The 25,903-nt window shown below is 59.6% G+C and overlaps 1 protein-coding gene across 7 annotated transcripts in view; it reads right to left on the bottom strand.

Moving 5' to 3' along the window:
• The window catches only part of NAV1 (neuron navigator 1), a 231,926-nt gene that overhangs the window by 118,773 nt on the left and 87,250 nt on the right, over window positions 1-25,903 (bottom strand). For 5 of the 7 annotated variants that reach the window (XM_023632539.2, XM_070255879.1, XM_070255877.1 and 2 more), the window contains exon 4: window positions 21,909-22,697. The exons of the other annotated variants lie outside the window; for them this stretch is intronic. In XM_023632539.2, the coding sequence (XP_023488307.2) occupies window positions 21,909-22,697 (789 nt within the window). The remainder of the gene's footprint in view (window positions 1-21,908; window positions 22,698-25,903) is intronic. 7 annotated transcript variants of the gene reach the window in all.

The raw sequence follows: 25,903 nt of genomic DNA, 5'->3' as shown, positions 1-25,903 counted from the left end.
CAGGGCGGTGCTGTGACAGGACGGGTCTGTCAGAGAGGGGACTGCAGGTGTGGGTGGGGACGGGGGCAGGGGACGGGCAGCAAAGGGACAAGAACTTTGCTGCTTTCATAGTTTGTCAACAACCAGACTTGATGCCAGAAGTCACTGTCAGACATTCCCCAGGGACGTGGAAGAAACGTGGAAGAAACGTGGAAGCCCCCTGTGAGCGTTGTTGATCCCACCATGGCTGCCTCCCAGAGAAGCCCCCCACCCCTCCGAAGAACAAACACAGAGGATTGTGGGCAGAGCCACAGATGGTCCCCACCACCCTTCCTCTCTGCTGACACCCCTCCCCCAAAATACTTTTTGGTTTTAGACAGTTTCCATAGCAACCGTGGTCCCTATCAGGCAGAGGGTTACCATGGCGACCTGCCTTGGCTCTGAGTCCACAGCTGAGGAGGGCCCTCGCACCTTATCTGTCAGGCGGGCTCACAGGAAACAGCGTGAAGGAAGGATGCAAGCCTGGGCATGCCTCGGGGCACCGGGGGCCGGGCTGGCCACCCGCCCGCCTGGCAGGGAGGCCGCGGAGCAGCGGTGGCCCCGTGCTGCTGGGGACGGGGAAACGCTGGCTGAGGCCCCTCTTACCCCTCGGTTCTCCCTCCAAGGCACTGCCGGGGGTGCTCTCCGAGGACGCACCTCGTCCACAGCTGCGTCTTCCAGGCCCTGCCCTTTCCTCTTCCAGGAAGCCTTCCCTCCCCCCATCTGACTCCCCCACATCCTCTCAGCTGGTACAGACTCAGTTTACACGGTGTGCACACGACTCCTGGTCAACTGCCTCATGTCTAGGCTGTCGGCAGGGCTGGTGTTCCACGGCCACGGCCCCACGGTGTGCCTGTGGCTGCGTCCACTCTAACCGTCCAGTGCCCGCATCTCCCCTTGGTCACGGGTCTTGTCCCCCGTCTCCTTCCTCCCCATCACACTGGGGCTCTCTGGGGACCTCGCTTTGACTTTCTGCACTGGGCTTAGCTGAGGATGCAGAGGGCTGGGAGTGGCCGACGGGGGTGGGCTTGCACCCCCAGCTGTAAAAGGAGGGGTGTGAGGTGGATTCACAGTTTTGGGGGGCTCATGATTCAGTCTGGGGACAACGGACGCTTCTACTTCAGCCGCTTCAGCTTCTCAGTCTCGCTGGCTCCTTCCTCCCATTTCAGCACTTGCCAGCTACGATGCCAAGAGGAGAGAGCTGGAACGAAATCTGAGGAGTGAGCCTCCCACGACCGTCTCTTACACACACACGTTCCCCTCGCTCCTGCGCAACGGCCCATCTGGGGGGCCCGCCTGCCCACGTGCCCGGATGCGCAGGGCTCCGATCTTAACAGCAATCTATCAAATGCGGGCACACATTCTCAGCATGCTCTGAAATAGATTTTCAAGACTTTTGTTGTATTCTCACCTAAGACAATAAATCCATTAAAAAACAGTGAAAGTGTCTGGTTGAGCTCACTTTTTTTTTAGCCTGCAAAAAGTGTCATGTTTAAAATTAACAGCAGTATTTTTTTAAAAAAGAATCAGAGTCAGGCTGTTTTTTCCACTCAGAAGGGTCCCACTTGCCGACTGGCCAGTGCGTGCAGTTCTGCGTTTGGGTTTTGACAAGCACTTGAGAAGGGCCTAGTGTCCGGTGGCATCTCCATCACTGTGTTTGCATCCTCAGGGCGGCCAAACTTGGCCATCTGCCAGGTGTGGATTCCCAGGGCCCAGTCCATTCTGTAGGTTCTTTACAGCATGCAAACCAGGCCTGCCTTCCAGAAGCACCGGAGTCTGGCTCTGACTAGAGGGGCACGGGCTGCTGGTTTTCTTAAAATATCGCGATTATCACCGTTTGGGGACCACCTTGTTTCTGTGGCATCCTGGCAGCCGGCACAGCCTGCCTGCTGGCATCTGGTGCCTGGGGCTCTGTCGCTTCCTAGCAAGATGAACTTAGACGAGTAACATCACCTCTTCGCTGTGCCTCGGTTTCCCAGCCCATGAGACGTGAATGATCATGACGGTAATAACATCTCCTACAGAGTGGTGGCGAGGACTGGCTCACTATCACACAGGAAGCACCCAGAAGTGGCCGATCAGCAAGCGTCCAGCACAAAGGGACTGGCCCTGTTGTCTGAAGCTGGGGTAAACTGTCCCAACACCCGGTTCCCAGGGACCTTTCCAAACTGCAGGTTGCAACTCATTGGTGGATCATGAAATCAGTTTAGCGGGTTGCCACCAGCAATTAAAAAAAAAAGACCACATACAATGAAACAGAAAATCAAGCACATTCTACATAATTAGCATTGTTTCATAGAACTTTCGGCTCTATGTGTATAAAGTGAATTTGCTGGAAAATGTATTTCTTATTGGCGGTCAAGGTAAAGACAAGGTTTTAACTACACTGCTTCAGGGTGTTGTCAGCGACAACCTCAGTGAGAATGAGTTCTTGGTTCTGTTGTGAGAGGAAGTAGGGAAGGAAGAAGAGATAAAAATGCTCTGGCAGGCTGAAGAGAAGAGACAGGACAGGGCTCACAGTGTGGGGTAGGGGAGAGGGCAGGATGCGGAGGATCAGGATGGCAAAGGCAGTCTTGGATTGCTCATATTTTTTGCCCTAGGCTGGGCCTGTTCCTCGTGGAGGAACGGAAAAGCCTGCTTTGAAAGAGTTTTAACTCAAGACAGCCTCACATTACTCACCAGAGATAAAGGCGGGCATCTGCGCTGTGACTAGCAGCATGGGTCCCCGTGGGAACCTGCAGACAAGGGCCCCTTTGTGGGCCGGGTCTGCTGACCAGACAGCTGGGAGACCCAGTGAGATGTCTGCTTGTTCCCCGCGTGCCCATGGGGCTGGGTCTCCTGGGGACGTCCACCATTGCACCTATGATCTCATTGGAACTAGAATGGGTGGGGAAAATATTATCCTCCATTTAGAAGAGATGAGTAAACAGAGGCCCAGGAGGCCAAATGATTTGCTCAAGGTCATATGGTAACAGTTGGCCCCAGAGTCCACGCTCCTCCCTGTTAGTCAGCGAACTTCCATTAGCCCATCTAACCGAGACCATTCCTACAGAGGCTTACGTGGACAGGGTGGAGCAGGGGGCAGGTGAGGGGGGTGCTGGCTTTGACAAGGGCGCGCCCTGGCATGTCCGGAGCTCCTCAGTTCAACTCATAAAGGAAGGTCCAGAGAGGGGAAAAGATGAGTGTAGTGAGAAGAGACACCAAGAGTCAGCACTTGGTTATATCCCGGGAAGATGGAAAAACCTGAGGCCAGGGACCACTTCCACACTTCTACTCTAACCACACAGCATCCAGTAACACTTATTGCTTAAGGAAGTGAAGAAAGCAGGCCCTCAGAGGTCACCGTTAGCTCTTATAACTGGGCTCATTTGGCCCAGCTTCACAATTGTCCTGGCTTACTAACCTTGCCTCTGAGGCTGCAGTTGGGATGACTGCTCCAGATGTCACCACTGGTGGTACCACCCCTCAAGCCACCGCCATCATCTCTACCACCATCACATCACCAAGGCCACCGCCATCATGTCTACCACCATCACATCACCAAGACCATTATCATCACTGCCATTGTCAATACCTAATGCATCACCATCATCATTGCCACCACTATCATCATCTCCACTACCATCATCAAAACATTGCCACCACCGTCATCAAGACCATCACCATCACTGCCACATCACCAGCACCACCACCACCATGGTCACGACCACATCTGCCAGCTCAGGACGTTGACTGCCCCTCTCCATTTCCTGAGCTCAGTTTGTGCGAATCTCATGTGTCCTAAGTTCAGTTGAGAAGAGCTTACCTTTTAAAAAAGGCATCATTACTAAAAAGCTAGAGGATTTGTTATCAAACTTACGTGCTTTGCACATAAGAAACTTTTGCATTTAGACAAGATGAAATACCCCTGTCCCTTCCCCCTGAGTGTCCCTCAGTTCTTCAGCTTCTCCACTTAAGCTCCGTCCCCAGAGCCTGCCAGAGCCCATTCTCTGCCCTGCAATTCCCACCACCTGTACTGCCTGCCTCCTACCCCAGGCCACTGCCACGTCGCCTAGATGGCTTTGGTTGGGACCTTCCAGTTGGGACCCCACCATTCTTGACTCCTCCCACTATATTCTCCCACAGCAACTTGAGTGACTTTTGACAAACACAAACCTGATATCACTCTCCCACTTAAAATCCTTCCCTGTCTTTCCCTTGAATGTAGGGACAAAACTCAGTACCCCAACCTTAACCCCCACGGCCCTGCTTGGTCCAGCACCTCCCACAGGCCCATCTTCCCAGCCTCACATTGCACCACTCCCTTCTCTAGGACCTTCCCTCACTTTCCTCAAACACCTGTGCTTGCTCCTACGTCAGAGCCACTGCACACACCGTGCCTCTGCCTGGCCAACTCCGGCTCACGCCCAGGGCCCTGGTGCAGGCTCCCTTCCGGGGGGCAGCCCCCCTGACGGCCCTTCTAACCTACATGGTTGCACCCATTGCTTTTTCCAGAGAGCACTCATCCAGTGTGGACTAAGGATCCCTTTCTGTGATTGTTTGCTTCAAGCCGTCTCCCCCACTAAGCTCTAAGTCCATGAAGGGAAGGGGTGGGTCCACTTTGTTCCCCGCTGTAACCTCAAAGGCTAAGACACATGTTGAGGATCCCCATATGTTGCAGGAACTGGCCTGTTGACAGGCTGGGCTCTTAACCATGATGCAACACGGCTCCCTCAGCATCAGCCTGGATGCCTCCCTCCTTTTCCTACCCCAGGGCCAGCCAGGCTTAAGCAATGCTCTTGCATTTTCTCTAGAAAACCACACCTGAGGAGCCGATTCTGTTAACACATTGCCTGTAGTTTTGCTCAACAGAGGAGTTAGGAAACGGAAGTGATGGAAAAGGACTCCTGTGCAGCCGATGAAGAGTATGATGATGAAGATGGTGCAGAGAGGGGCCCAGGTGAGGAGAGAAGGGGAGCGAAGGGAGTTTGGAAGGGGCAGCAGGGCGAGCAAGCCCCGGAGACTAGGACCTGGCATCAGTTCTATGCACCCGGGGGTTGCTCTCCCAGCAGCTGGGTTGCACAAGGGCAGCAGGAACCATTCCCAGCCCCGCTTCCTCTCCCCTTGGAATCTCAGTTCCCAGAAGGCAACTTCCTTAGCAGCACCTGCCCAAGTGAGCAGCGCTGGGGCCACGGCGAGGGGCTCGGACGCAGGCAGAGGCCCGAGGAGGCAAGCCAGCGCCTGGCCGTGGATGAGGAGTGACGGGCAGAGGGAGCTGGCACGGCCACTGCACATGGCGCCCCGTGCTCCACACCAAGGCTTTTGAAGTGCCCACGAGCAGACATCACATTTCATCCTAAAACCCACCCCGGGAAGAGGCAGTGGAAGCCCAGCTCGTTTCGTCTGAGCACCAGGCCTGCAAAAGCCATCAGAGCCGGCCTTGGGGGATGCTGGGTGGGTGAGGCCGGGGGAACACGAGCCCCCGCTCTGCGCTGACACCGAGCCCTCGTCTGCTGCTCCTAGGGAGCAGGGCTCGGCCTTTGGCAGACGTGGCCTCATTCCCCCGCCTCCTGCGGTCACCAACCTCATTTTGCTGAAGGGGGAAACTGAGGCATTCTCCCAGATCCCAGTTACCCTCAGCAGGAGGAAGAGGTGTGCTCCATGCCTTCAAGTGCCTCGTGCTGAGACCATCAGGCCCAGAATTTCCTGAGCCCCGAGGCCACGGCCTGTGAGGGGACTCTGGCCCGTCAGACTGACCCAGCAAATGCCTGGCTGGGGCCTCCATCCTCGCTCCTTGAGGGATCAGCATTTCCCTGGGCATGGGTCACCTGCCAGCAGAGGTCCCCCCCACCGGCCCCGCATCCCGCACAGCCAGCTCCAACCGCCCCCCAGCTTCACAGGGGATTATGTGAGTCTCTGCAGGTAGGAAGAATGCAGAGTGACTTTTAAAAGCATGTTCGTGAGGTGTAAAAGCCACCAGGAGAGAGAGGTGCCTTGGTTACTTGACCCTAAAACCTCAGCAGACACGGTTTTAAAAACCCATGGCCCTACCAGCAGCAGCCGTAGATAGGGGGCCGCTGTGATGGGCACCCTGGGGGCAACCCGTCCTTCCCCAGGGGACCTCCCTAAACAAGAAAGATCATGGGACAGGGTTAGAAGTCTGGGCACCTGGGCTGGGGTCCTGGATCTGTCACCCATTGGTGGGTGACCTTGGGTGAATTTTGCTTTTTGGCATCTTGGTTTCCTCACCTGTTAAACACGGAACTGGGTGATGACCACTGATGGCCGAGCCCCTCCAGGCTCTGAGCTTCTGAGGGCAGCCTGCCCCCTCCCCTCCACCCCATCCTCTCTCTGTGGAGACACCTGCCAGGGAGGCGGGAATGGGGCTTACCCCACCCTTTTTTTCAAGGTCCTGCTGCAGGGTCGAGTCGGGGGGTCCTAACTTTAAAGCCAGAGGAAGGAGATCAAATTTTAGTGGGAAAAGCGCTGGACCAGGAGTCAGGGGGCTCTGGGCGACCCTGAGCAAGTTCTTGGTCCTCTCTGGCCTCAGTTTCCTCACCTGCAAGACAAAGGGTTTGCTAAGATGCCCTCCAGCTTGGACACTGTGATGCTGTGGCTTGCCATGGAGCCAGGGGTCAGGGGCCAGACCCCGCTCTTGCTGAGGGACAGGAAGCTTAACGTTGCCCAGGCCTGGCTACACAGGAAGGGAGCTGGGCGCCCTCAACTCCATTCCTGGCCCTTGTCGTGGAATCCCGTTCAGAGGGCAGTGGCTGCCATCTCCGCCTCAAAGCCCAGATGGAGCCACAGACTACCTGCCTCCCAGAAGCCCGGAGTCCTTCAACCCACAGGCCATCAAAGTCTCAGGGCAGGAGGGAGCAAGAAGGAGGGGAGGCTGCCCCCCGGCCAGGAGAGTCAGAAGGCCCAGCTCCCCTGCCCACTCCCTCCTCCTCCTCCAGGTTCCTGCAGGGCCACTGCCTCCAGGCAGGCTGCCCTGCAGACACGGATGGACAGAGATGCTGCTGGCTTCCTCCACCCACCATTCCTGGGGCTCCCTGATCATAACAGTAAGCTCTTGAAGTCTAACCTCAGTCCTTCCTGCTACTCCCGTTTTCTCCTCTCTCTCCTCACTCATAAAGGACGCTGCTCTACTGCCTGGCACCCCATCCCCCACCCCATCTGTCTCTTCTCCAGACTGACGTTCCCTACATACAGAGCTGCTTCAGATAATATATGATTTTTTTTTTTTTCTTTTTTGGTAAGGAGGGAGGCAAGACAAGAGTGGGTGTGGGGACAGATCCCCTTCCAATTACGTCTGCCTCAGGCTGATGCCGCTGTCAGTTTGCATTCCCTGAACACACAGGAGCCAAGAAGCAAGAGGAGGCAAGAGGTGGACGGGGAGGCGCTGGCCCCCCAGCCTTCTCCACGGGCAGACCCAGGGACCCAGGGACCCAGGGGCCCGGGGACGGAGGATGAGAAAGAGGGTCCGTCTGAAAGATGGTGGGAATTGGGAGGCCCGTTCCCTCGGCTCTGGCAACCTCTCCCCTCTGGCCTCAGATCCCCATCCAAAGTGGATGGTGGGCTCCCCGGCCCCCTCACTCAGAGCCCGCAGCTCCTTCACCTCCTTTACACACGAGTGCAGCGAGTGGAAACAGATACCTGCCGTAGTCAAAGTGATCAGAAACCAGGAAAGAAAAACTGCTCTCCCAAAGTCTCAAGGAGAGCAGCTCAAGGCAGACAGAACGGCTTTTTTTTTTTAACTTTTATACCGGCACAGATAACGGAGAGATGAGGGCATTTGCAGAGTGGATGGCAGAAAGTCCACACTCAGCAGGTTTGCTGGCAGGCTGGGGGTGGGCAGGAGGCAGGGGCAATTCTGGCCTCTTAACGAAGGTTCTCCAACAGCACGACTGCGGGAGAGGAAGCTGGAGTTCTGAGCCCCACCTGGGCTTACCCTCCTCCTTGATCATCAGCCAAGGGGGCAGGGACGACCACCGGCTGCCCTCAGGAGGGAGGGCACTCGATCTGCCCACCTGTGCTCTTGCCTCACCCCTCCAGAGAGAGACTGGGAGAGGAGAAAGCTTCTCGAAGGTTCCTCTGCACCTGGTGGCTTCCTGCACGCGGGGGTGCTGGTCGCAAGTGGAAGCGGAGATGGGGGGTGGGCACCCCCGCCTCCATGAGCCCCCAGCACAGGCATCTGATTCCCCGCCCCCCGGGCAGCTGAGCTCTTGACAACAGCTCCTGGAACCGACAGTGTTGGAGGAACAATACGAATGGGCTGTTCCCGGGCAAATCTGTGGAGCTGGCCGCAGAAAAGAGGCAAGAAGCAGAGAATGTCACGCAGACGTGCGGCAGGGGCCGAGGCAACAGAGGGGAGCCCAACTGGAGGGTCTCCCGGGCTCGGCACAGGAGAGTGCTGGGAGAAGGGGGGGTGCACTTTGGAGAGGGGAAGGTCGGGAAGGAAGAAATGTCGGTGGGAGGATGCTGGTGCCTTTTAATCAAATGCAAATTGAAGGCAGACGGCACGCAAACTGACATGTCTAATTTTTGTGTCTGCAGTTGGGGCGGTGTTTGGAAAGGAACTGGTGTCCTGGGGGAGATGCTTCTGGAGAATGTGCTCAGCACACAGGGAAGGACCCACGACTAAGTCACCTGGTGGACTCAGTCAGTGGTGAGACAGCACGACGGGGGCAGGGCCCAAGGACACCCAAAGGAGAGAATGGGGCATTCTGGAGCTGATGGGCCTGGCTGCAGGGGGCTGGGAGGCGGTGGGTGGGCTGGTGGCAGGCTGTGGCATAGGTGGCAACTGAGTGTGTGCTAAGGCTCAGGAGGAAAGGATCTGAAGACAGGCTCAGGCTCAGGGCTCCAGAGCACAGGGGCTGTGTCTCCCTAGTTGGGACAGGAGCTCCCGGGAGCAACTCCCACGCTCCCCGATCTGACTGGTGGGTCCCTGGGTCCCCTCCATCATGACAGGAAGCCCCTGAGGGAAAGGCCTATGTCTGTGACCTCATACTGGGGGCTTCCCGAGGACAAGGGCCATGACTGCCTCCTCCATAACCCCATGTAGTGGGGTTGGATAGAGACAATGAAATAATAATATAAAGCGCCGTGCTCAGTGCCTTACGTACATTATCTCATTTCATCTTGGATGCTTCCATCCTCCGAGGTAGCTGTTACTTGACACATCTAACAGGTGAGGAAACGGAAGCTCAGAGAGGTGGACTCGCCCAGGGTCTCAAAGCCGGTTAATACAGAGGCAAGGGGCACCAGCCCAGTGGCACAGCGGTTAAGTTCGCACGTTCCACTTTTCAGCGGCCCGGGGTTTGCCGGTTCGGATCCTGGGTGCGGACATGGCACCACTTGTCAAGCCATGCTGTGACAGGCGTCCCAAATATAAAGTAGAGGAAGATGGGCACAGATGTTAGCTCAGGGCCAGTCTTCCTCAGCAAAAAAGAGGAGGATTGGCAGCAGTTAGCTCAGGGCTAATCTTCCTCAAAAACAACAACAACTACAAAAAAATACAGAGGCCAGACCTGAACTCAGGTCTATCTGACTTCATAGCTGTGCATGTGACCACTCTATTCTGTGTCCTCCCTCCCAGACCCCGAGAGGAAGGCTGATGACAGGACGCAGAGAGCTGCTGCAAACAGCCTGGGCTGAGACGCTGGGAACTCTGCGATTGTGGTTCAGATACAATTTCAGCAGGAAACCCAATCTCTATGCAGAGTGTGGGAAAACTCCGGAATCCAGCCCCTGCCCAGCCCCAGGCCAGGCTGGGCTCCTCCAGCTCAGAAGCAGGGCTGGATCCTCCAGGCAAATTCCTTCCCGTCGCCGCTAAGGCGAGGCCAGCGGACCCCCAAGCCCACACCCCGGCCCCAGCGGCTGCTCCGTGGGAAACGATGGGTCGGCGTCCGCTCCATCCACCTGTTCTCCCCTGAGATCGGAGAAGGAGCCAGGACATCTTGGCCTCGCTTCTCTGCAGATGTCTTCCCAGCTGTGTGATAATAGCCACCGGGGTGGATTTCGTTCCTCAGCCCCGGGAGGACTTTTCAGGGACCACCAGAGGGAGTGTTGGTCAATGGAGGGGCTGGGGACAGAGCAGAACACTTGCAGAGGACCTGGGTGGACAGGAGACAGATGGGCCCAGGGCACAGCGATGGCTCAGGCCTGGGTCCCCATCTCTGCCCAGAAATGAGGATGCTGCCGGTGTCACCCTGATCTATACAGGACCCTGGGAATGGGTGACAACCTTGAACCAAAGACACGAGCTTCAACAACCTTCTTTACATCCATTTATGGTCCAACCATTTTCATACTGTTTCTGCCATTTCCTCTTCATCAGTCTAAACAACCACTAGGCTGACGGATTACCTTCCAAACCCGACCCAGCCAACTTCTGGAGAACGTGCTTGTCCTCCCTCCTGTGATGGGTCAAGCAGAGCCCCCCGCCCCCCGCCCCCCAGTGGGGATTGGCTGATCCCTTGGACAGAGGAGACTCGAGCTGGTGGGCAGTCCATGTCCTGCCACGTGGACTCGGGGCAGAAGTGCCGGTCTGTGGTACAAAAGGAGACAGTCAGATGCCAAAGCAGAACGGAGCAGAGGGAGCAAGAACACCGTGCGGGTGAAGATGCTCAGTGAGGCTGGTTCCCTTCCCCTGGAAACCTGCTGATCGCTCCCCCCATCCGGCGAGACAGCTCTGTGTCCTCAAATAACCCCCCCTTTGCTTACGCTGGCTCCAGGGGCCTTCCACATGTACAACCGAAAGTCTGAACTAAAATACCACAGCTGGATGGAAAAAGGGTCCATGACCGGAGCCCATCTGTGAACAAAGCCATTGGGATTACCAGTCACCACGAGGCTCTCCAGGCCTGCAGGGGAAGACGAGGACGTGGTCAAGGGCCGCTGAGGACGGTGGTCAGGACGAGGAACGACAGGGTGTCTGCAGGCCTCTAAGCGCTCTTTCTATTACCCTGGGGCAGTCGGGGGCCCAGAGACACCAGGGCTGCAATCACGCCGGCCCGCCCTGGACACCAGGACCGTGTTCAGGGTGGAGAAGTGAAGGCAGACGGTGGTAAAAGTGTGACAACAACAGACTCGACAAGGTGTCCCCAGCCTGGCAGCAGGTCCCCAAGTGGGTCCAGGGGACGTGCTTAGTGCCCCGCTCCACAAACTCTGACAGGGGACCTCAGAATGGGCCACTCTACTTAGAATGAAGGGTCTGGCAGCTGCCCAGGAGGGTCTGCCATGCTCTGGGGCTCTGCAAGGCCGGTGTTCTCTCTCCACCGGTGAGAGGCCCTGTGGCATAGTGGTTAAGGAGGCAGGTGCCTGAGCCAGGCTCCTCCACCTCCGGGCTGTGTGACCCTGGGGAATTTCTCCAACCTCTCTGTTCCCTTTTCATAAAATGGGGATAAAAACAGTATCGAACCCACCACGTTGTCCTAGACGATTAAATAATAATATGTATGAAGTGCCTACAACATTGCCCAACGCCCAACACACAATAAATGACAGAGAAGATCGTGAGTCCTTGGCTCTTCCATGACACTAACACCCCCATAGACGCAACACTCTGGGAAATCTGATCTAGAAATCAGGGGCTTCCGGCCAAGGGGGAGCGAGACAGGAGACAAAGGGGAAGTCGCACCCTGAAACGCAGAGGGGGCCGCATCCTCGCCAGCCTCGCCTCCCCATGCAGCATCCCACCCAGTCCTCCCGGAGCTGGGAGCTGGCGAGTCTGAGCCCCATCTTATCCCCACGGAGGCTGAGGCATGAAGTGGCTTGTTAAAGACCCATGGGTTTGGGCGACAGATCCGGGATTCACAGTCAGGGGGCCAGAGCAACAGCTTATCCCAGGCTGGCATTTCGGGCACCCAACTTCCCGACCGTTCTAATGCTGCTCATCACGGCCAGCTCAGCCCTGACCCTTCGTGTCCCCACGGGAGCCTCCCCCAAGAGGCTTCCTGTGGGTCCCGCGCTTGGCTCTGTCACAGCCCCGGCCACGGTGCTGTATGGCCACTGCCACGTGAGGGTCTCCCTCCCGGACTGGGCAGGGAGCGCCTGGGGAGCAGGGTCCTGGCAAACAGCTGGCCCCTGGGGAACGTCTCCCGAGGGCAGGACATAAATGGTTCGTGCAGACCTGGGCTCTCACCGCCACCGCAAGAGTGGTTCGGCCTGAAGGTTCTAGAGTGTCTAGCGGGCAAGGGAGCAGAAAGTTGCTGCTTGTTGTGCAAGACACAGTGGCGTTCAGTGGTGACACGGGTGAGTCTGAATCAAGCCTCGTTTGAATCTCAGCCTCTCCATGAACTTGCCACGTGACTCTGGGCGAGCTCGTGGCCTCCCGAAGGCTCCCGTTCCCTCCGATCTAAGTCATGTGTAACAGAAGGGTCCCAGTCAACAGGAATGTTCCAGCAGGGCCACAGTGGCTGATAGAGAACATGAAACGCTCCCAGACCGCGGCGAGCAAGGGCTTCCTTGAGTCCTCGTGGGCTCCCCGTCACCCTGGCCACGGGGGCCCTCCTCTGCGACTCCCACAGTCCAGCAACCACAGAGACAACAACATCTGGCAGAAAGGGGGGGCCCCGAGGCTCCTCCAGTTCTGCAGCCTGCAGGGTTGTGAAATATTCTGCACATGACCCTTGAATAATATCTCATTGTGAGGATGAGACGGGTGTACACAAACAACGCGCTCAGCCCAGCTGGCGAACAGAGAGCGCTGGATAAACGTCTCCGGTACTCGTGACTGTGAGTGTCGGATGGTTCACCACGGGTCCTCGGGGGGAGGGCTCTGACCCGTCTGCGGAGGACGAGGCCTCCATCAGTCTCGGGGGCTGACAGCTTCCTTCTAGGGAGCCCAAACCCTGCGGTCAGGCCCTTGGTGGCCCCGAAGCTACAGGCTGGGCTGAGATGTCAAGCCAGGAGGCCCTGCTGTGGTGCTCCCAGGAGCACAGCAGGCCCCTTGGTGGTGGCAGCAGGAGCAGGGGCAGCCTCTGCAGGCTGCCTGCTGAGCCGTGAGCCAACACCACTGGGTGGTCATGGGGTCAGGCAGTCCGGGAACTGCACCCTGCCCCTGCAGCCGAGGAAGGCCACCCCTCGTGACTGCCGCCATCCACCATGGCGGTGGGAAAGGCACTGGTCCACCTGTCTCCATGCCCCAGGCGGGCATCACTGCCTTTTCTGCTGCTTAACACCCCCTGCCCCATGGCTCTGCAGCCGGGGGCAGGATGACAGGGAGGCCACCCAGGGAACACGGCAGCAACCCCCTGGACACCACGGCACTATGAAGGGCATGGAGGATCCATGGAAACATTGAGACAGCAGGACAGTACTCAGACCCTCTGGGAACCCCCAAACTGTAGGACAACACCTCTGGGGCACACCCACCCTCCAGGACAAACCAAGTCCTCTGTGGTGAACACCCCAGCTCCTATCACAACGATCCCATAGCAGTGCGCAGGGCACGGCCACAGGAGCAGCCTGGCGACATCCCAGAGAACGGAGGAAGATGAAGACTTGAGTTGAGGATCAGATTCCTAACCCCTGCTCCAGGTGGGGTCCCCTAGCTGGGCAGCCTGCTCCCTTGCCACTCTGAAGGACTGTCTGCTCCGAGGGCTCCCAGCCAGCAGTCCCAACCTAATCCTCCTACTCCGTCCCAGGGAAGCTGGGAGACTGGAATGCCTTCTCCCCTTGGGCCAGTGTTTCTGATTCCTTTAAATAGCTCCCCAATTTCCACCTCCTTCCGGAAGCCTTCCTGGATGGAACAAGGAAGCTTGGAGCTGAAACGCGGCCCCCACTCTCCTTGCACCTGTCTCTGCATTGCACGTGACCGAGGGACTCCGCTGTCACCTGTCAGATTGGTTGATGTGTCAGTCCTGCCGTGGACAGTCTGGGTCATGCTTTGCTGTGGGTCACGGGTCTGCTTTTGGCCAGGAGCCCCCCAGGCTGGGGCAGAGCAGAGCCCGGCACCTCAGGCCTAATCAGAGCTGCTGCCAATCAAGGGAAAACCTCTGGGCACACAGGCATCCTCTCTTGGTCCCTCCCATGCGGACACCGCAGAGGCTCCAAGGACAATCTTCGCTCAAGCAAAGATGCAGAACTCGAGAGGCCCAGCACGGGCTGACCTCCCACCAGCAACCTCTCCAAGGACTGATGGGCATAGCGCTCTTTTGGGGATCTTTAGGGACAACCCCGATTGCTCTCCTCAGTTCCAACATCCGCCCAGAGCCTACAGTCGGGGCCCAGTGCACCCCACGCAGGGGCTGTCACAACCCCGCCCCAACCTGCGTTTCTAGGCTCACCTCCCCTCCACCTCCCTCCCCACCTGTTCTCCAGCACAAGCCCCTCACTCACCTACCTTCTCCCTTCCTTTCCAGTCCCTCCCGTGGCTGCCGCCAGAATCCCAAACTTCTTTAAAAACTCACGTCACTTCGCTAGAGCTGGCCCCCCACCCGTGCACACCAAGCCTGAGAGCACACACCAATTCCAGCTCCAGGTGACCCGCTCTCCTCGGCAGCCCATGCTAGCTTGCCCCGGCAGTGACACCATCCGCCTCGTCCTGGACGGAGCACAGATCCTTCTCCTCATCCAGCCTGGCCAGTTGGAAGCTGGCGAGCAGGGTGTGGAGCCTGTCCTGGGAGCACAGCGCTCGGCCACAGCAACTGCTCCACACGCAAGCCTGAGGTCAGTGGACTCAGACTCGACTTTTGGGTGGTCTTGAGGCTCCCGGGGCAGTGTGCCATGTGGGTCAAGTTCGGATCTGGTTCTGCTTCTCGCTTGCTCGACTGGCTTTGGGCAGACAACCCACAGTTCAGGGCCCCCCTTTCCACATTTGTAACAAGCCCTCTCAGATCCCAAGTGACTGATCCGTGTCTGCGATTATCACGAGATGATTGCATTCTCTGGGCCCAGTTCTTTCCCCCGGGGCGTGGTCAGGCCCCAGAGATCCTAGGAGGCAGCCCCTCAGCCAGGGATGTTGGAGTCCCAGGCCCTGGGGCAGCTTAGGGATCTGCAGAGAGAAGCCAGGGCCCCCTGGGTGTCTGCCAGCTTCCCGAAAAGGGAAGGGCCCGTTGAGTGAGTCACCAAGGGCAGAGGGACCCTGTGTCCTGAGAGTCCAAACAGCGACCAGCACGCACCGTGCGTTTCTGGGACAGGAGCCAGGGCCAGCGACCCCCACAGACTCTGCCTGGGGTCGGTTTGGGGAAAGTGGTTCTTCCCTGGTCATATTTCAGGCTCTTTGAAACCTGTCCAGTTCTTTCATGAGCGCGCACACACACACACACGCACACACGCAAATGCACCTTGAGTATGTGCCTATTTGCTGGAGGCCAGTGAGTGTGCAAGCCTTTCAGGCACTGCTCTGTGTGACACACACTACCCACTGCACACCCAGGTCTGCCACACACCCTTTGTGCTCACACCCTGACTCCCAACCTCACTTGGTTTTCAGGGTCTCTGTCTGTCTGCCCCACACCCTATGAACCCAGTGCCTCCCCACGCTCTTGCCTAAGTCTTGTTCTCAACATTCGCTCTCTTCCCACCCAGCCCAGGGTCACGGTTTATAATCTGGCTGTGCACAGAAACCCCAGGACCTGTGACTTTATCCACCTCCCAGACCAGATGTTACCCAACGGCAACACCCCAACTGGATACGCTTCAAGACAAGCCGGGGACTCCCCAGGGACCAGCACTGGGCACTTACAGCACACCTTGGGTCTGCTGGCTGTGTCCTCGCTCTGGTTTCCACATTCCCAAACCCCAGGACCAAGCGCCCCAAGAAGCCCAGACACGTGAAGACTCTGTGGACAAACCGCCCACGCCAGCGCCCCGAAACGTATCACTGGGATGTCTAAAATAGATTCGATGATGGCTCAGGCCCAGGCTGGCCCCTGCCGAGCCCTGGCCGCCTGGCTGAGGTTTGGCAGGAGCCGAGCCGGAGGAGAATTGTGTGTCAAACATTCAATGTACAACAGCGTTGGCAGCGACAGCCTGGAACCTGCAGGAGCCAGAGCTCTTAGCGGGTGAACCTGCAACCCGCAGACGGGCTGTGCTCTGTGCTCTCAGGGCCCCAGCTCAGCACCAGGATGGGCTTGAGAGGCTGGGGATCCCCATCAGGTCCTTGTTCTCCCCCGGTGAGCTTCCCACACTGCATTTGCCCCTTCTCCCGCCAGAGGCATTGGTGCTGATAAAAGCTGAAAACCCTGACCTGCCCCACCATCCCCGGCACACACTGCTGTGCCCACACTCATCCCACGGCAGGGGCCGGGCTGGGCACACTCTTGGCACAACCTGAATCCTCCGTCAGCCTCCAGCTGGGAGACCGAAACAGTGTCTGGGGCATCTTCCCAGTCTGCACCCTGACCTCCGGTGGTCAGGAGGAAGCTGAGATCTGTGTGCACTGAATGAGGTAGAACTGAACCCGGGGGGCTCCGGTTTCCCCTCCCTGCAGGAGGCCCAGCTCTCAGGTGGGACAGTGTGGGGGAAGGTGTGGGGTGGTGTCTGCCTCGAGGGCTCCCGTGGCCCGAGCCTGCCCACGCAGGGCCAGTGAGCGGCACCTTTCCCCAGCCCTTCCTGTGCACCAGAGGGAAGGTCACGGGCCCTGGGGACATCAAATGCATCTGGGTAATCCAAACAGGGTGTGGGAGGAGGTCAGCCAGCGCAAACGAGAAACACGTGGCGTCCGTGAGGGCTGGCCGGTACAGGGTTTCCAGGCAGAGGGAGAAACCCCGCGGGAGGAGCCAGGCTGGGCCAGGAGGAAACCCAGCCAGGTGCAGTGATGCAGACATTACGAGGGGTGGGGGCGGGGAGTCCTCGTGGGGAGCAGGACTCCCCCTCATCATACCCCCCGCTGGGACTCAGGGTGATCAGGTCAGCTCCTCCTCCTGTGGAGTCTTATTCCAAAACAAAAGACAGATGAAAGGAGAAGGCGAAGGGAGAAAAGACGGGATGGACCATTGGTAGGTGTCTGACCTCAGGAGAAAGGGGGTCTGTGACCGGCAGGCCAGCTTCATCCGGAAGGACCCAGAGAGCCGGCCTGGACCCATGGGTGGAAATTCCCAGAAGGAAGATCCTTCTAATAATGAGTGCTTTCCAGGGAAATGAGGTAGTGAGCCCTCTGTCACCAGGAGCATGTAAACAGGACAAGCACCTGCCCACGATGCTGCAGAGGAATTCATTTCGGCTCTAGGTGGGCAGCTGGATGAGACAATCCCCCTTCTGTGGTTCTGTGAATCCAGGAAAGGGGAGGGAGGCAGAGGGCTCTGCACAGAGGAGGGGCTCCTCTCTCCCTGGTATGAGAAGACACTGCAGTGTGCTGCAGGGGTGGAGCAGCAGGAAGGGTGCCGAGTGGCAGCGATGGGCCCTGGGCTCCGCTCGGCATGGTCACGCAGGGCTAGCTCTCCCCTGGGCCCCATGGAGTAACCTGCATGTTCAGCCCTTGGGGTCAGAGGCTGTGAGGTGCAGGGGGCGGGGTGTGTGTGGAGGGACAGCTGCAGAGAAAGGCGAGATGAGGTCAGCAGAGGAGAAAGTGTGTGCTGTTGGGGACAGGTCACGGGGGGCAGGCATGGTAGCCACCATAGTAGATATGGAACAAGAGGGAGGCGTCAGGAAACACCCCAGGACTCCAGGTGGCTTGGTCCTGTGACCCACTCAATCCACATCTAGAAGGGGCCTGTGGCCTAGGGTTGGAGCCACCACTGAGGATAAAGGGCATCTCCCAGGGTCGGTTTGTGCTTCAAGGAAGAAGAGAAGCTCTGGGGTCTTCTGCTCCATCTGTCAGAGGAACAGCCCCTGAGACCCACCCCCCCCCACCCCGCCACCCATCCATCCATCCATCCATCCATCCACCTGTCACTCTCAGAAGCAGAGCCGCGGCTGCCCTGTGGACAGGAGAGCAGCTTTGGCTGCAGCATGTGAACAAGGCCAGGCCCAGAGGAGGGCAGCCAGGCCTGGTGGGGCCTGCAGAACACCAAGCCCGGCCTTGGAAGAAAAACAGCCGAACACAGGAAAAGAGAAACGCTCTCCTCAGCGCCAACCTTGAGGAAGGCAGGAGGCCTCACAGCTGGAAGGTTCCAGCCAGTTCCTTTCCCCACTCACAAACACGCTCCCCTGCAGACCCCACACCCTGCCACGGCCTGTGATCCTACAAGCAGCCTCCAGCTGTGCTCGGGGCAAGGCGAGAAGTGAGTGCTGTCCTTGCTCCCCTGCCAGGCCTCGGGGGAGCCCTGGGAAGGCATCGGGAGCGGCTCTGGGTGTGGAGCTCTGACACGGGGTGCTGGTGAGCACGCACATCCACTTGTCTGCTCTGGGCATCAATTCTTCAGAGAACTTACGGAACTCTACCCGCCCCAACCCCCAAGTGCATTGAATACAAAGGAAGAAAAGCCCTGAGCAGCGGTATCTTTCCCCCGGCCCTGTTCAGAGCATCCCAGAACACACTCTCTAGCGTAAACCCTACCCTCGCGCCCCCCAAACCCCACATCAACCAACTGGCTTAGAAACGGATAACTTCCTCCTTTCCTTCCTCTCTGAGGGCCTGTTGTCATGGCAACCCCTCATCTGGGTCCAGACACGCAGGTGGGACTAGGAACTCCTTTGCACCCCGACCTCGGCGTGCCTTAGCCACCCCACTTTGTCCTTTTGCCTGGAGGGCTGGATGTGTGGGGACTGATTCTGCCTTGAGATCCTCAGGCCCGAGGCTGATGAGGTAGGAGGAACGCAGTTTGAGTGGGACTGTGAACTTCCCTGCTCTGTATTAACACAGGCTCGCTTTAAGCCACCTGGGACCTTTTAGGTAAGGAAGAGCCATGGGAGGGTCTCTTCCATTCACAAATGGGGAAACTGAGTCCCAGAGGAGGTCCCGGACCTTAGGACTTCCAGACAGGGGACTCAGGATTGCAGCCTCCCGCCCGGCCCCAGGCCTGGTGGCCTTTCCTCTGGACGCCAAACTGCCTGATGTGGACCATCGACCAGGGTCCAAAGGCATCGGACTCCTGGGACTGGCCCATTTCCTCTGGGCACTCACCCCTCAGCCTTCCAAGTTTCTAGGGTTCCCCAGGGGGACCCTAGTTATCTGGCAGCTTCCAAGGCGAGGGAAGAAGCAGGGAGCCTGCCCAACCATCTGGGCCCCGGCTGATTTCTGGGAAGCAGTGATCAAGTTTCAGCTGTTCCTTTTATTCCAGAAAGGGGCTGCCTCACACCCCTCTCCCCACAGAAACCGGGTCTTGGCAGCTTCTCGGGTCTGGGACAGCACCGAGGAGTGAGTGCAGCCTGCCTCGGAGCCTCCCAGGTGGGGACAGTACTCTGTGTCTTAAGCCACTATCCTGAGGCATCGAGGCAGCCGTTCTCTCCAGGGCCCACCTTGCTGTCCAGCGAGGGCTGGTCCTGACACCCTCGTGGGCGCTACGGTCCCCCCTCCCACCTTCACAGGGGAGACAGACTTTGCTTGGAGGCCACCAGCTCCCACCCGCTTCCTTCCTCACAGCCATGGGGTGCCAGCACTATCCTCCTAGGCCTACCCCCACCTTGAGTCCTCTCAGCCAGAGACAGGCCAGCGTGTCTGCCAGACTTTCCAGCCCCCCCTCCCAGAGCTAAGCCCCTCGGCCCTCTGTGGGGTCATCAGGGCAGGCCCCTGCCCAGCAGACACCCGCCGACTTCCTCCTCTCAGCCGGGTCTCCTGGGTAGAGCTGTGACTTAGGCATCAGGAGATCCGCTAACTCATAGGTGACTCTAAGGCCCTCCACGCTTCTGACCCTGCATTTCCCACCTGGGAAGGAGGAGGCAGTCTTCCCTCCTCATCTCCAAGGCTGCCGAGAAGTGACACCTGCTGAGCAGGAGGAAGGGACCACAGCTCAGCTCCTCCCCCTTCTGCCCCCCTCCCCATCTCCAGCCAGCTCTAGGACGACTCCTCAGGGTTTCTTCGGCTCCTGCCTCTTGCGAAGCAGCTACCCGGGCTTCCACCAGCGGCCAGGTCCTGGGGCAGTGCTGGCACTGGCAGGTCTGGGGACAGCCCAACAGGTGAAGCCCTGACCTTGAAAAGGGAGCTGTGCCCTCTGCTGTTCTGTGTCCCTGATAGTCCCTTCCGCCTTCCTCTCCTCGGCGCCACTCCCACCCTCCTCTCAGGCCCTCAGGGAGTGTTGCTCCCCCAGCCTCAGTGCCTCCTCCTCCTGCTCAGACACAGTTCAGCCGTCGCCTCCTTAGACAGCCCTGACGCAGGCTCTCCTGTCCCGTCCGTCTCCACCCCTGGTCCCCTCTCTTTTCTCTGGAGCCCTCCTTGGTTCCTGTCTTATTTCTTGTTTCCTTCATTGTCTGTCTCACCCTATCAGACTGTGGGCTCCTGGAGGCAGCCCTCAGCACAGGGGGGCCCATTCCGTTTGAGGCCGAGGCCACCCTGTGGGCTTTGGCATCCCCAACCCCATGCCACCTGTCCCTGACCAGGCAGGGCCTTCCTGAGAGGCTCTGGGTGGGGAGGGGAGGCAAAGGGCTGCCCCTGCCCCTCTTTCCCTTGTCCACCCTCCTGACTGCCCCTGCAAAGCCCATACGCGGCCACCAGCACCAGCGTCCAAGTCGACAGATCCAAATCTTGCCCCTGGCCAGGGGTCCCTCAGCCTGGCCCACCAGGAGTCTGGGGGTCCTGGGGAGACAGCAGCAGGTGAACCAGGCCTCTCCAGCCCTGCGTTCTCCAGGGTCCAGGAGCACCCCCGCATCCACACGGCCCCACCTCGTCCAGCCTGTCACTCGGCCCCGCGGCCGCGTCGGCCCCGCCCCTTCCCACGCGCACGGACACGCCCCTTCCCAGCCCCCAGCGGGCGGGCAGCAGCCTGGTACCCGGGGAGCTCGGTCCCTCGGCACCGGAGACACATCCCCAGCCACTGCAACAAGTCCGTGGAGCCAGGGCGGCCGCTGGCTCCAGACCTGGCCGCCGTCCCCGCCGCCCTCCCCCGCCCCCCTGCCGTGGCCCCAGCTCGGCCCTGCAGGGGCCACCGCAGCCCTGCGTCCTGCACGTCCCGCTCCATCCCTCTCGGGGCAGGGTCTCCCGAGAAAGCAGGCGCAGTTCCCGGGCCGCTCCGGGTTTTTCGCATAGACTCTTCAGGCCCGGAGAACAATGGAACAGCTCTCTGCGCTTCCTCCGCCCGGGCAAGCTTTGTTCCTCCCTTCCCGCCCGCTCGGCTTCCATTAGCCAAAGGGCAAGGGCTTCCCAGTCGAGCAGGAGGCTCGGCGCGAAAGCCCAGACCTTTCCGCACTCTCTAAAAAGCCCGGGGGGTAGGGGTTTGGACCAGAGCCGGGCCGAGGTATAGGACGCGCGTCCAGATGCGCACAGCTGGCTGCCCGCCCGGCCCCTGGCCCCAGGCGGTCTCCCTGCCAGAACCCCCACACCCGGGAAATCCGACTTGGGCTCCCACCGGGGATCTACAGAGGAAGTGCAGCCTCAGCTCTGCTCCGGAGCCAAACAGCCCTCACATCTGCTTTCCCCACATCCGTCCTCCAGATCGGGCCTCTCCCTGGCGCGCCCCTAGCAATGCTGGACGCTCTCTTGCCGAGCACAGACCACCGCACAGCTGAGGTCTCCACCGGCCCCAGATCTTGCCACATTAGGATTTTGAGCTTTAAAATCCAAGGAGGGTAATGGGCTCTATCTCTGAGAATCTGACCCCCACCCCATTGTCCAGCCTCCCCTCAGGCAGGCCGGAGCAGAGCCTGGGCTCGCTCCCGCCTGGTGGCATCTTGAAGAAGGCGCACTTTAGCCATGCGCATCTGGAGGTGGGCCAAGCCTGCACATCTGGGCGCAATGCCCCCTCACAACCCAACCCGGGATCTGGAGAGCCCCACCGGAAGGAGAAGCAGCGGAGGGAGCTGCGCTCTCCCCCACACCTTCCCGGGCAGCTGAGGAGAAAGCCAGGGTGGGGCGGGGAGGCAGGACTCACCGAGCATCTGGCTGAAGAGAAGCTGCTCTAGGTCTCCCAGCACGGTCACCACGAGCTCGGGGTCCACCTTGAGGAAGGCGCGCTCCTCCTGGCCCTTGGCGGCGGGCGCGGGCGCGGAGCCCTTCTGCGCCTTGGCCTTGCTGGAGAGCAGCTCGTCGTCCGACTTGGCGTCGTCGCTCACGGCCGCCTCGGGAGCCTTGCTGAGCGGCTTGACCTCGGCGTAGGGGCCGCGCGGGATCCGGCTCGGCTTTCCCAGGCTGGGCGCGAGCGGAGCCAGCGGGGTCTTGGCGCCGCCCGCCGGGGCGCCCTTGGCCTGGAAGAGCGAGTGCTCCGACTTGGAGAGCGTCTTGGACATCAGCGGAGCCTCGCGGCCTTTGGACCCCGCCTTGCCCAAGCCCTTGGGCGCCTTGGCCATATCGTCGCTCCACTCGGGCTCATAGAGTTGCAGCTTCTTCTCCGAGTCCGTGAGGAAGGAGAGGTTGGTGAGCGACTTCTGCTTGCGCAGGTTGGAGGCGGGCGGCCCGCCGGGGACTCGGCCGTCCACGCTGCCGGACTTGAAGACCTTCAGCTCCGCCGCGCTGGCCTTGGCCATGCCGCCGCCGCCGCCCGGCGCCTTGGCGCGCTTGGGCAGCATGCCTCTGCCGTCCGCCGCCGCCTTCCTGCCCGCGCCCCGGGGCTCGTCCGCGCCCTCGCCGCCGCCGCCGCCGCTCAGCCCCACCTCGGGCTGCGCGCTCTTGACGCTGCTGCCCAGCATTCTGCCCGCGAGGAGCGCATGGACAATCCGCGCGTCTGCAGGCACGGGGGGCGGGGAGCGCAGGGCGGAGGAGGCGGGAGGAGGGGGAGAGAGAGGACGGAAGAAACAGAGGAGGAAGGGGAGAGGGGGAGGGAGGAGGGAGGGGGCGAGCAGGGGGCGCAGGGGAAAGACAAGCAGGGAAGGAAGCGGGAGAAGGAAAGAGCGAGGAAGCCGGGGAGCGATGGGGCGGGGTCGGAGGAAAAGGGGCGGGGCGGGGAAAATACAAATTAAAATGGAAAGATCAATCCAAAGCAGCACGCGAGCCCCGCAGCCCCGCCGGCGCTCAGAGGCGCTCGGGTGCCCGGTCCCGCCCGCCCGCCCAGCAGCGCCGCGGCCGCACCCGCCGCGGGCTGAGCCGAGGCCGCCGCTGCAGCCCGGAGCCGAGGCCGGAGGGGAGGGAGGGCGCGGCGCGGACCGGAGGAGGGCGGAGTGTGCCGAGCGGAGGGAGGTGGGAGCGCGTCTATTTCTGGCTCGGGAGGGGGTGGTATGCGCAGCAGAGATCCAGGGATGGAGGAGTAGGGGGTAGGGGGGCTGAAGGACCCCCACCGGTGTTTGTCCTCGCCTTGCACGCAAAGGCGGGGCAGGTTCTCCGAGGGCTACGGGTGGCCCCCTGCCGCGCCCAGGGGAGGGAGGAGGATCGGCTGAGATGTGGGGGTGCAGGTGAAAGGCACTGAGACAGGGCGGCTCGTGGGGCCTGGGGAGAGATGCGGGAGAGGGGTGGAGAGGTCTCTGGTTCCCCCAGGAAACTCCCAGTGCCCCCTTACTTTAGTCTGTGGGGCACAAGCCTGCCCTCCAGAGGTAGGGGATTCCTCCCCAGGTAGGGAGAGCGCTTGGGACGGGGGTGGCTTGGAGAGACAGGGCCCAGGGTTGGCTGGGGAGGGGGGTCGCGGCATTGGAGGAAAAGACCAGCTCTGGGGTTCAGGAGCCTGGGTTCCCCCTTCTAACTAACTGCGTGTGTGACCTTGTCAAAGTCATTGCACCCACTGGGTCTGTCTAACCTTACACTGGTTCTTGGGCCACCTTCCTTGGGAAGGACTCTGGAGCTGGAAAGCGCTGTGTAAACGCAGGGAACCAGGAGGCCTGGCACAGGTCCCTTGCCTGCCAGAGCTCAAGTGGGCTGCAGAGCAATTTAAAAAGACAACATTTTCCTAGCCTTTCTCCGGCCTCCCACCTGGGCCCAGGGAGGAGAGAGATGGGGGAAGGGAGCAGGCAACCATCTGCCCCAGCTCAGCAGAGGGCGACCCTGCCCCTCCTCTTACCCCTCCTCCTACGACCTCCCCAAGTCGGGGCCAAGGTGCCTGACAAATGGCTCTCAGACAAGAAAGTGAGGGACAGGAGGAATCAGAGGGGATGTCTCTGAAAGCAAAGCTAGCTCCAGGAGGGACGGGCCCCAGAGGGAGCCACACATTGGGGCTGTAAAACCCTAAGAACTCTTTGCCAGGATGCGCTAGCCTAGCCTTCAGATTATCTGCCCGCCCCACCCCCAACCTCCATCTCTCTCCATCCGCTCCCCCTTCCCCCTGGAATTTGAAGAACCTGTGTCTGAATCTCATGGTTCCCCCACTCTCCCAGCACTGACCGTGCCAGCCTCCTGGTGTGAGGGGTGTCTGTGTACGCCCCCATCTCCCCCACCAGCACCAGAGCCCTCAGGGGGCACCTTGCATGCAGCAGGAGCTGCCACTGTGGTGGTTAAATGGATTTGGAGGCCTGAGTGCTGTATACTGGGTCTGTACCCTGCATGACTCTCAGGTGCTGGTGGTGTCCCCAGGACTCCGCCTTCCGCAATCCTAGGGCTGGATCGAGATGCCATAAAATCCGCAAGGACCGGGGTCGTCGCACAGAGGATGTGCCTACCACAGTGCTGAGAACAGGGTCCTCAAGCAGAGGGTAAGGAGCAGGGAGCCTTGGCCGGACCCTGGAGATACAGAGAATGATGGAGATTCTGCCCTCTAGGAACTCAGCGTCTGGCAGGGAAAGCAAGACAGACAGTACAAGACCCGGGAAAGTAATAATCCTGTCCCTGTGACAAAGCGGTGTCACACATGTCAACCCATCCTCACAGGTAGACTGCTGTAGGTGTGTGTAGACTAATTACAGGAACACAAGAGGGAGACCCTGGACCCCGGAGAGCAGGGACCCCAGCTGGCCCACTGCGGTAACTTCAGAATCCGGCACTTACGCAGGAGGGGCTGCATACACATGAGTGTAGGCGTAAGAGGTTGTGCGGGCAGGCGGGCAAATACATGACGCAGTCTAAGTAGGGAAGAGTTCGGACCAGGAGAGCAGGAAGCAGGAAGTTGTTCAGGCTGACACCTGCGCAGCATCGGCACTGCTTCAAAGGAGTGGAGGAAAGGAGCGGGGTGCAGAAGAGAGCCAGGAGGCCCTGTGGCAGAGGGCGCAATGCAGACTGGCCTTGCGGCCTGTGTCCTGCACTGAGGAAACTCAGGGCTGATGACTTCAGAGAGCAAATGACAAGCGACAGGATCTGGTTGAAGGGCCTGAAGTGGGATCCCGCCAGAACCTGGCGCGGGCACAGAAAGCACCCCAAGGAGGAGGCCAGGCATGAGATTTCCTCTCTGGGTACACAGGAGGTACGCAGGCTCACACCCAAACACGAGATCCCAGCTCAAGGAAGGGGTCAAGCCCATCCCCGGGGCCTGGTCTCTGGGGAACACGGCCCCTCCCCATCCCAAGGGTCAATTCCAATGCAGTCCCAAACCATCACTTCTGAAGTCTTCCTCCTTCCTCAGAGAGCAGCTCTAAGGTGCACAAAACAACAGAATTCAGTCACCACCTTTCCTGAAAACAGCAACTGCAGGATCTGGGGCCCCGTTCTCTGATCTCCCAGGTTACACTAGTCCTTGCTGGTGGTCTGATCTCTTCCTGCGTATGAATTCATCTCCTCCGAGCAGACAAGGAGAAATTAACTGGCTGCCATCTGGCTGAAAAACAACATTTCCACCGTGGTCCACTCCACCCAGTGTGGGCCGCTGTAGGCAAAACCTGGCCCTCTCTCCTTGGGTTAATGGCCCCTGGTCGCTGGTGTCCACGTCCGGAGTTTGGCTCCTGTCACATTAGTCTCTACAACTGCTGTGACACTCCATTCCACTTGTTGCTCTGTCCACTGCAGCTGCCAGTCCCTGGAGGCCCACTGCCCCGCGGCCTGGTCTCCCTTCTTCCTGGTTATCTCGTGCCCCATTCA

Source organism: Equus caballus, chromosome 30, assembly GCF_041296265.1.
Source record: "Equus caballus isolate H_3958 breed thoroughbred chromosome 30, TB-T2T, whole genome shotgun sequence".
NCBI lineage: Eukaryota > Metazoa > Chordata > Mammalia > Perissodactyla > Equidae > Equus > Equus caballus.
The sequence above is the reverse complement of the archived record's forward strand: the minus strand, read 5'-3'. Positions and strand labels throughout refer to the sequence as shown.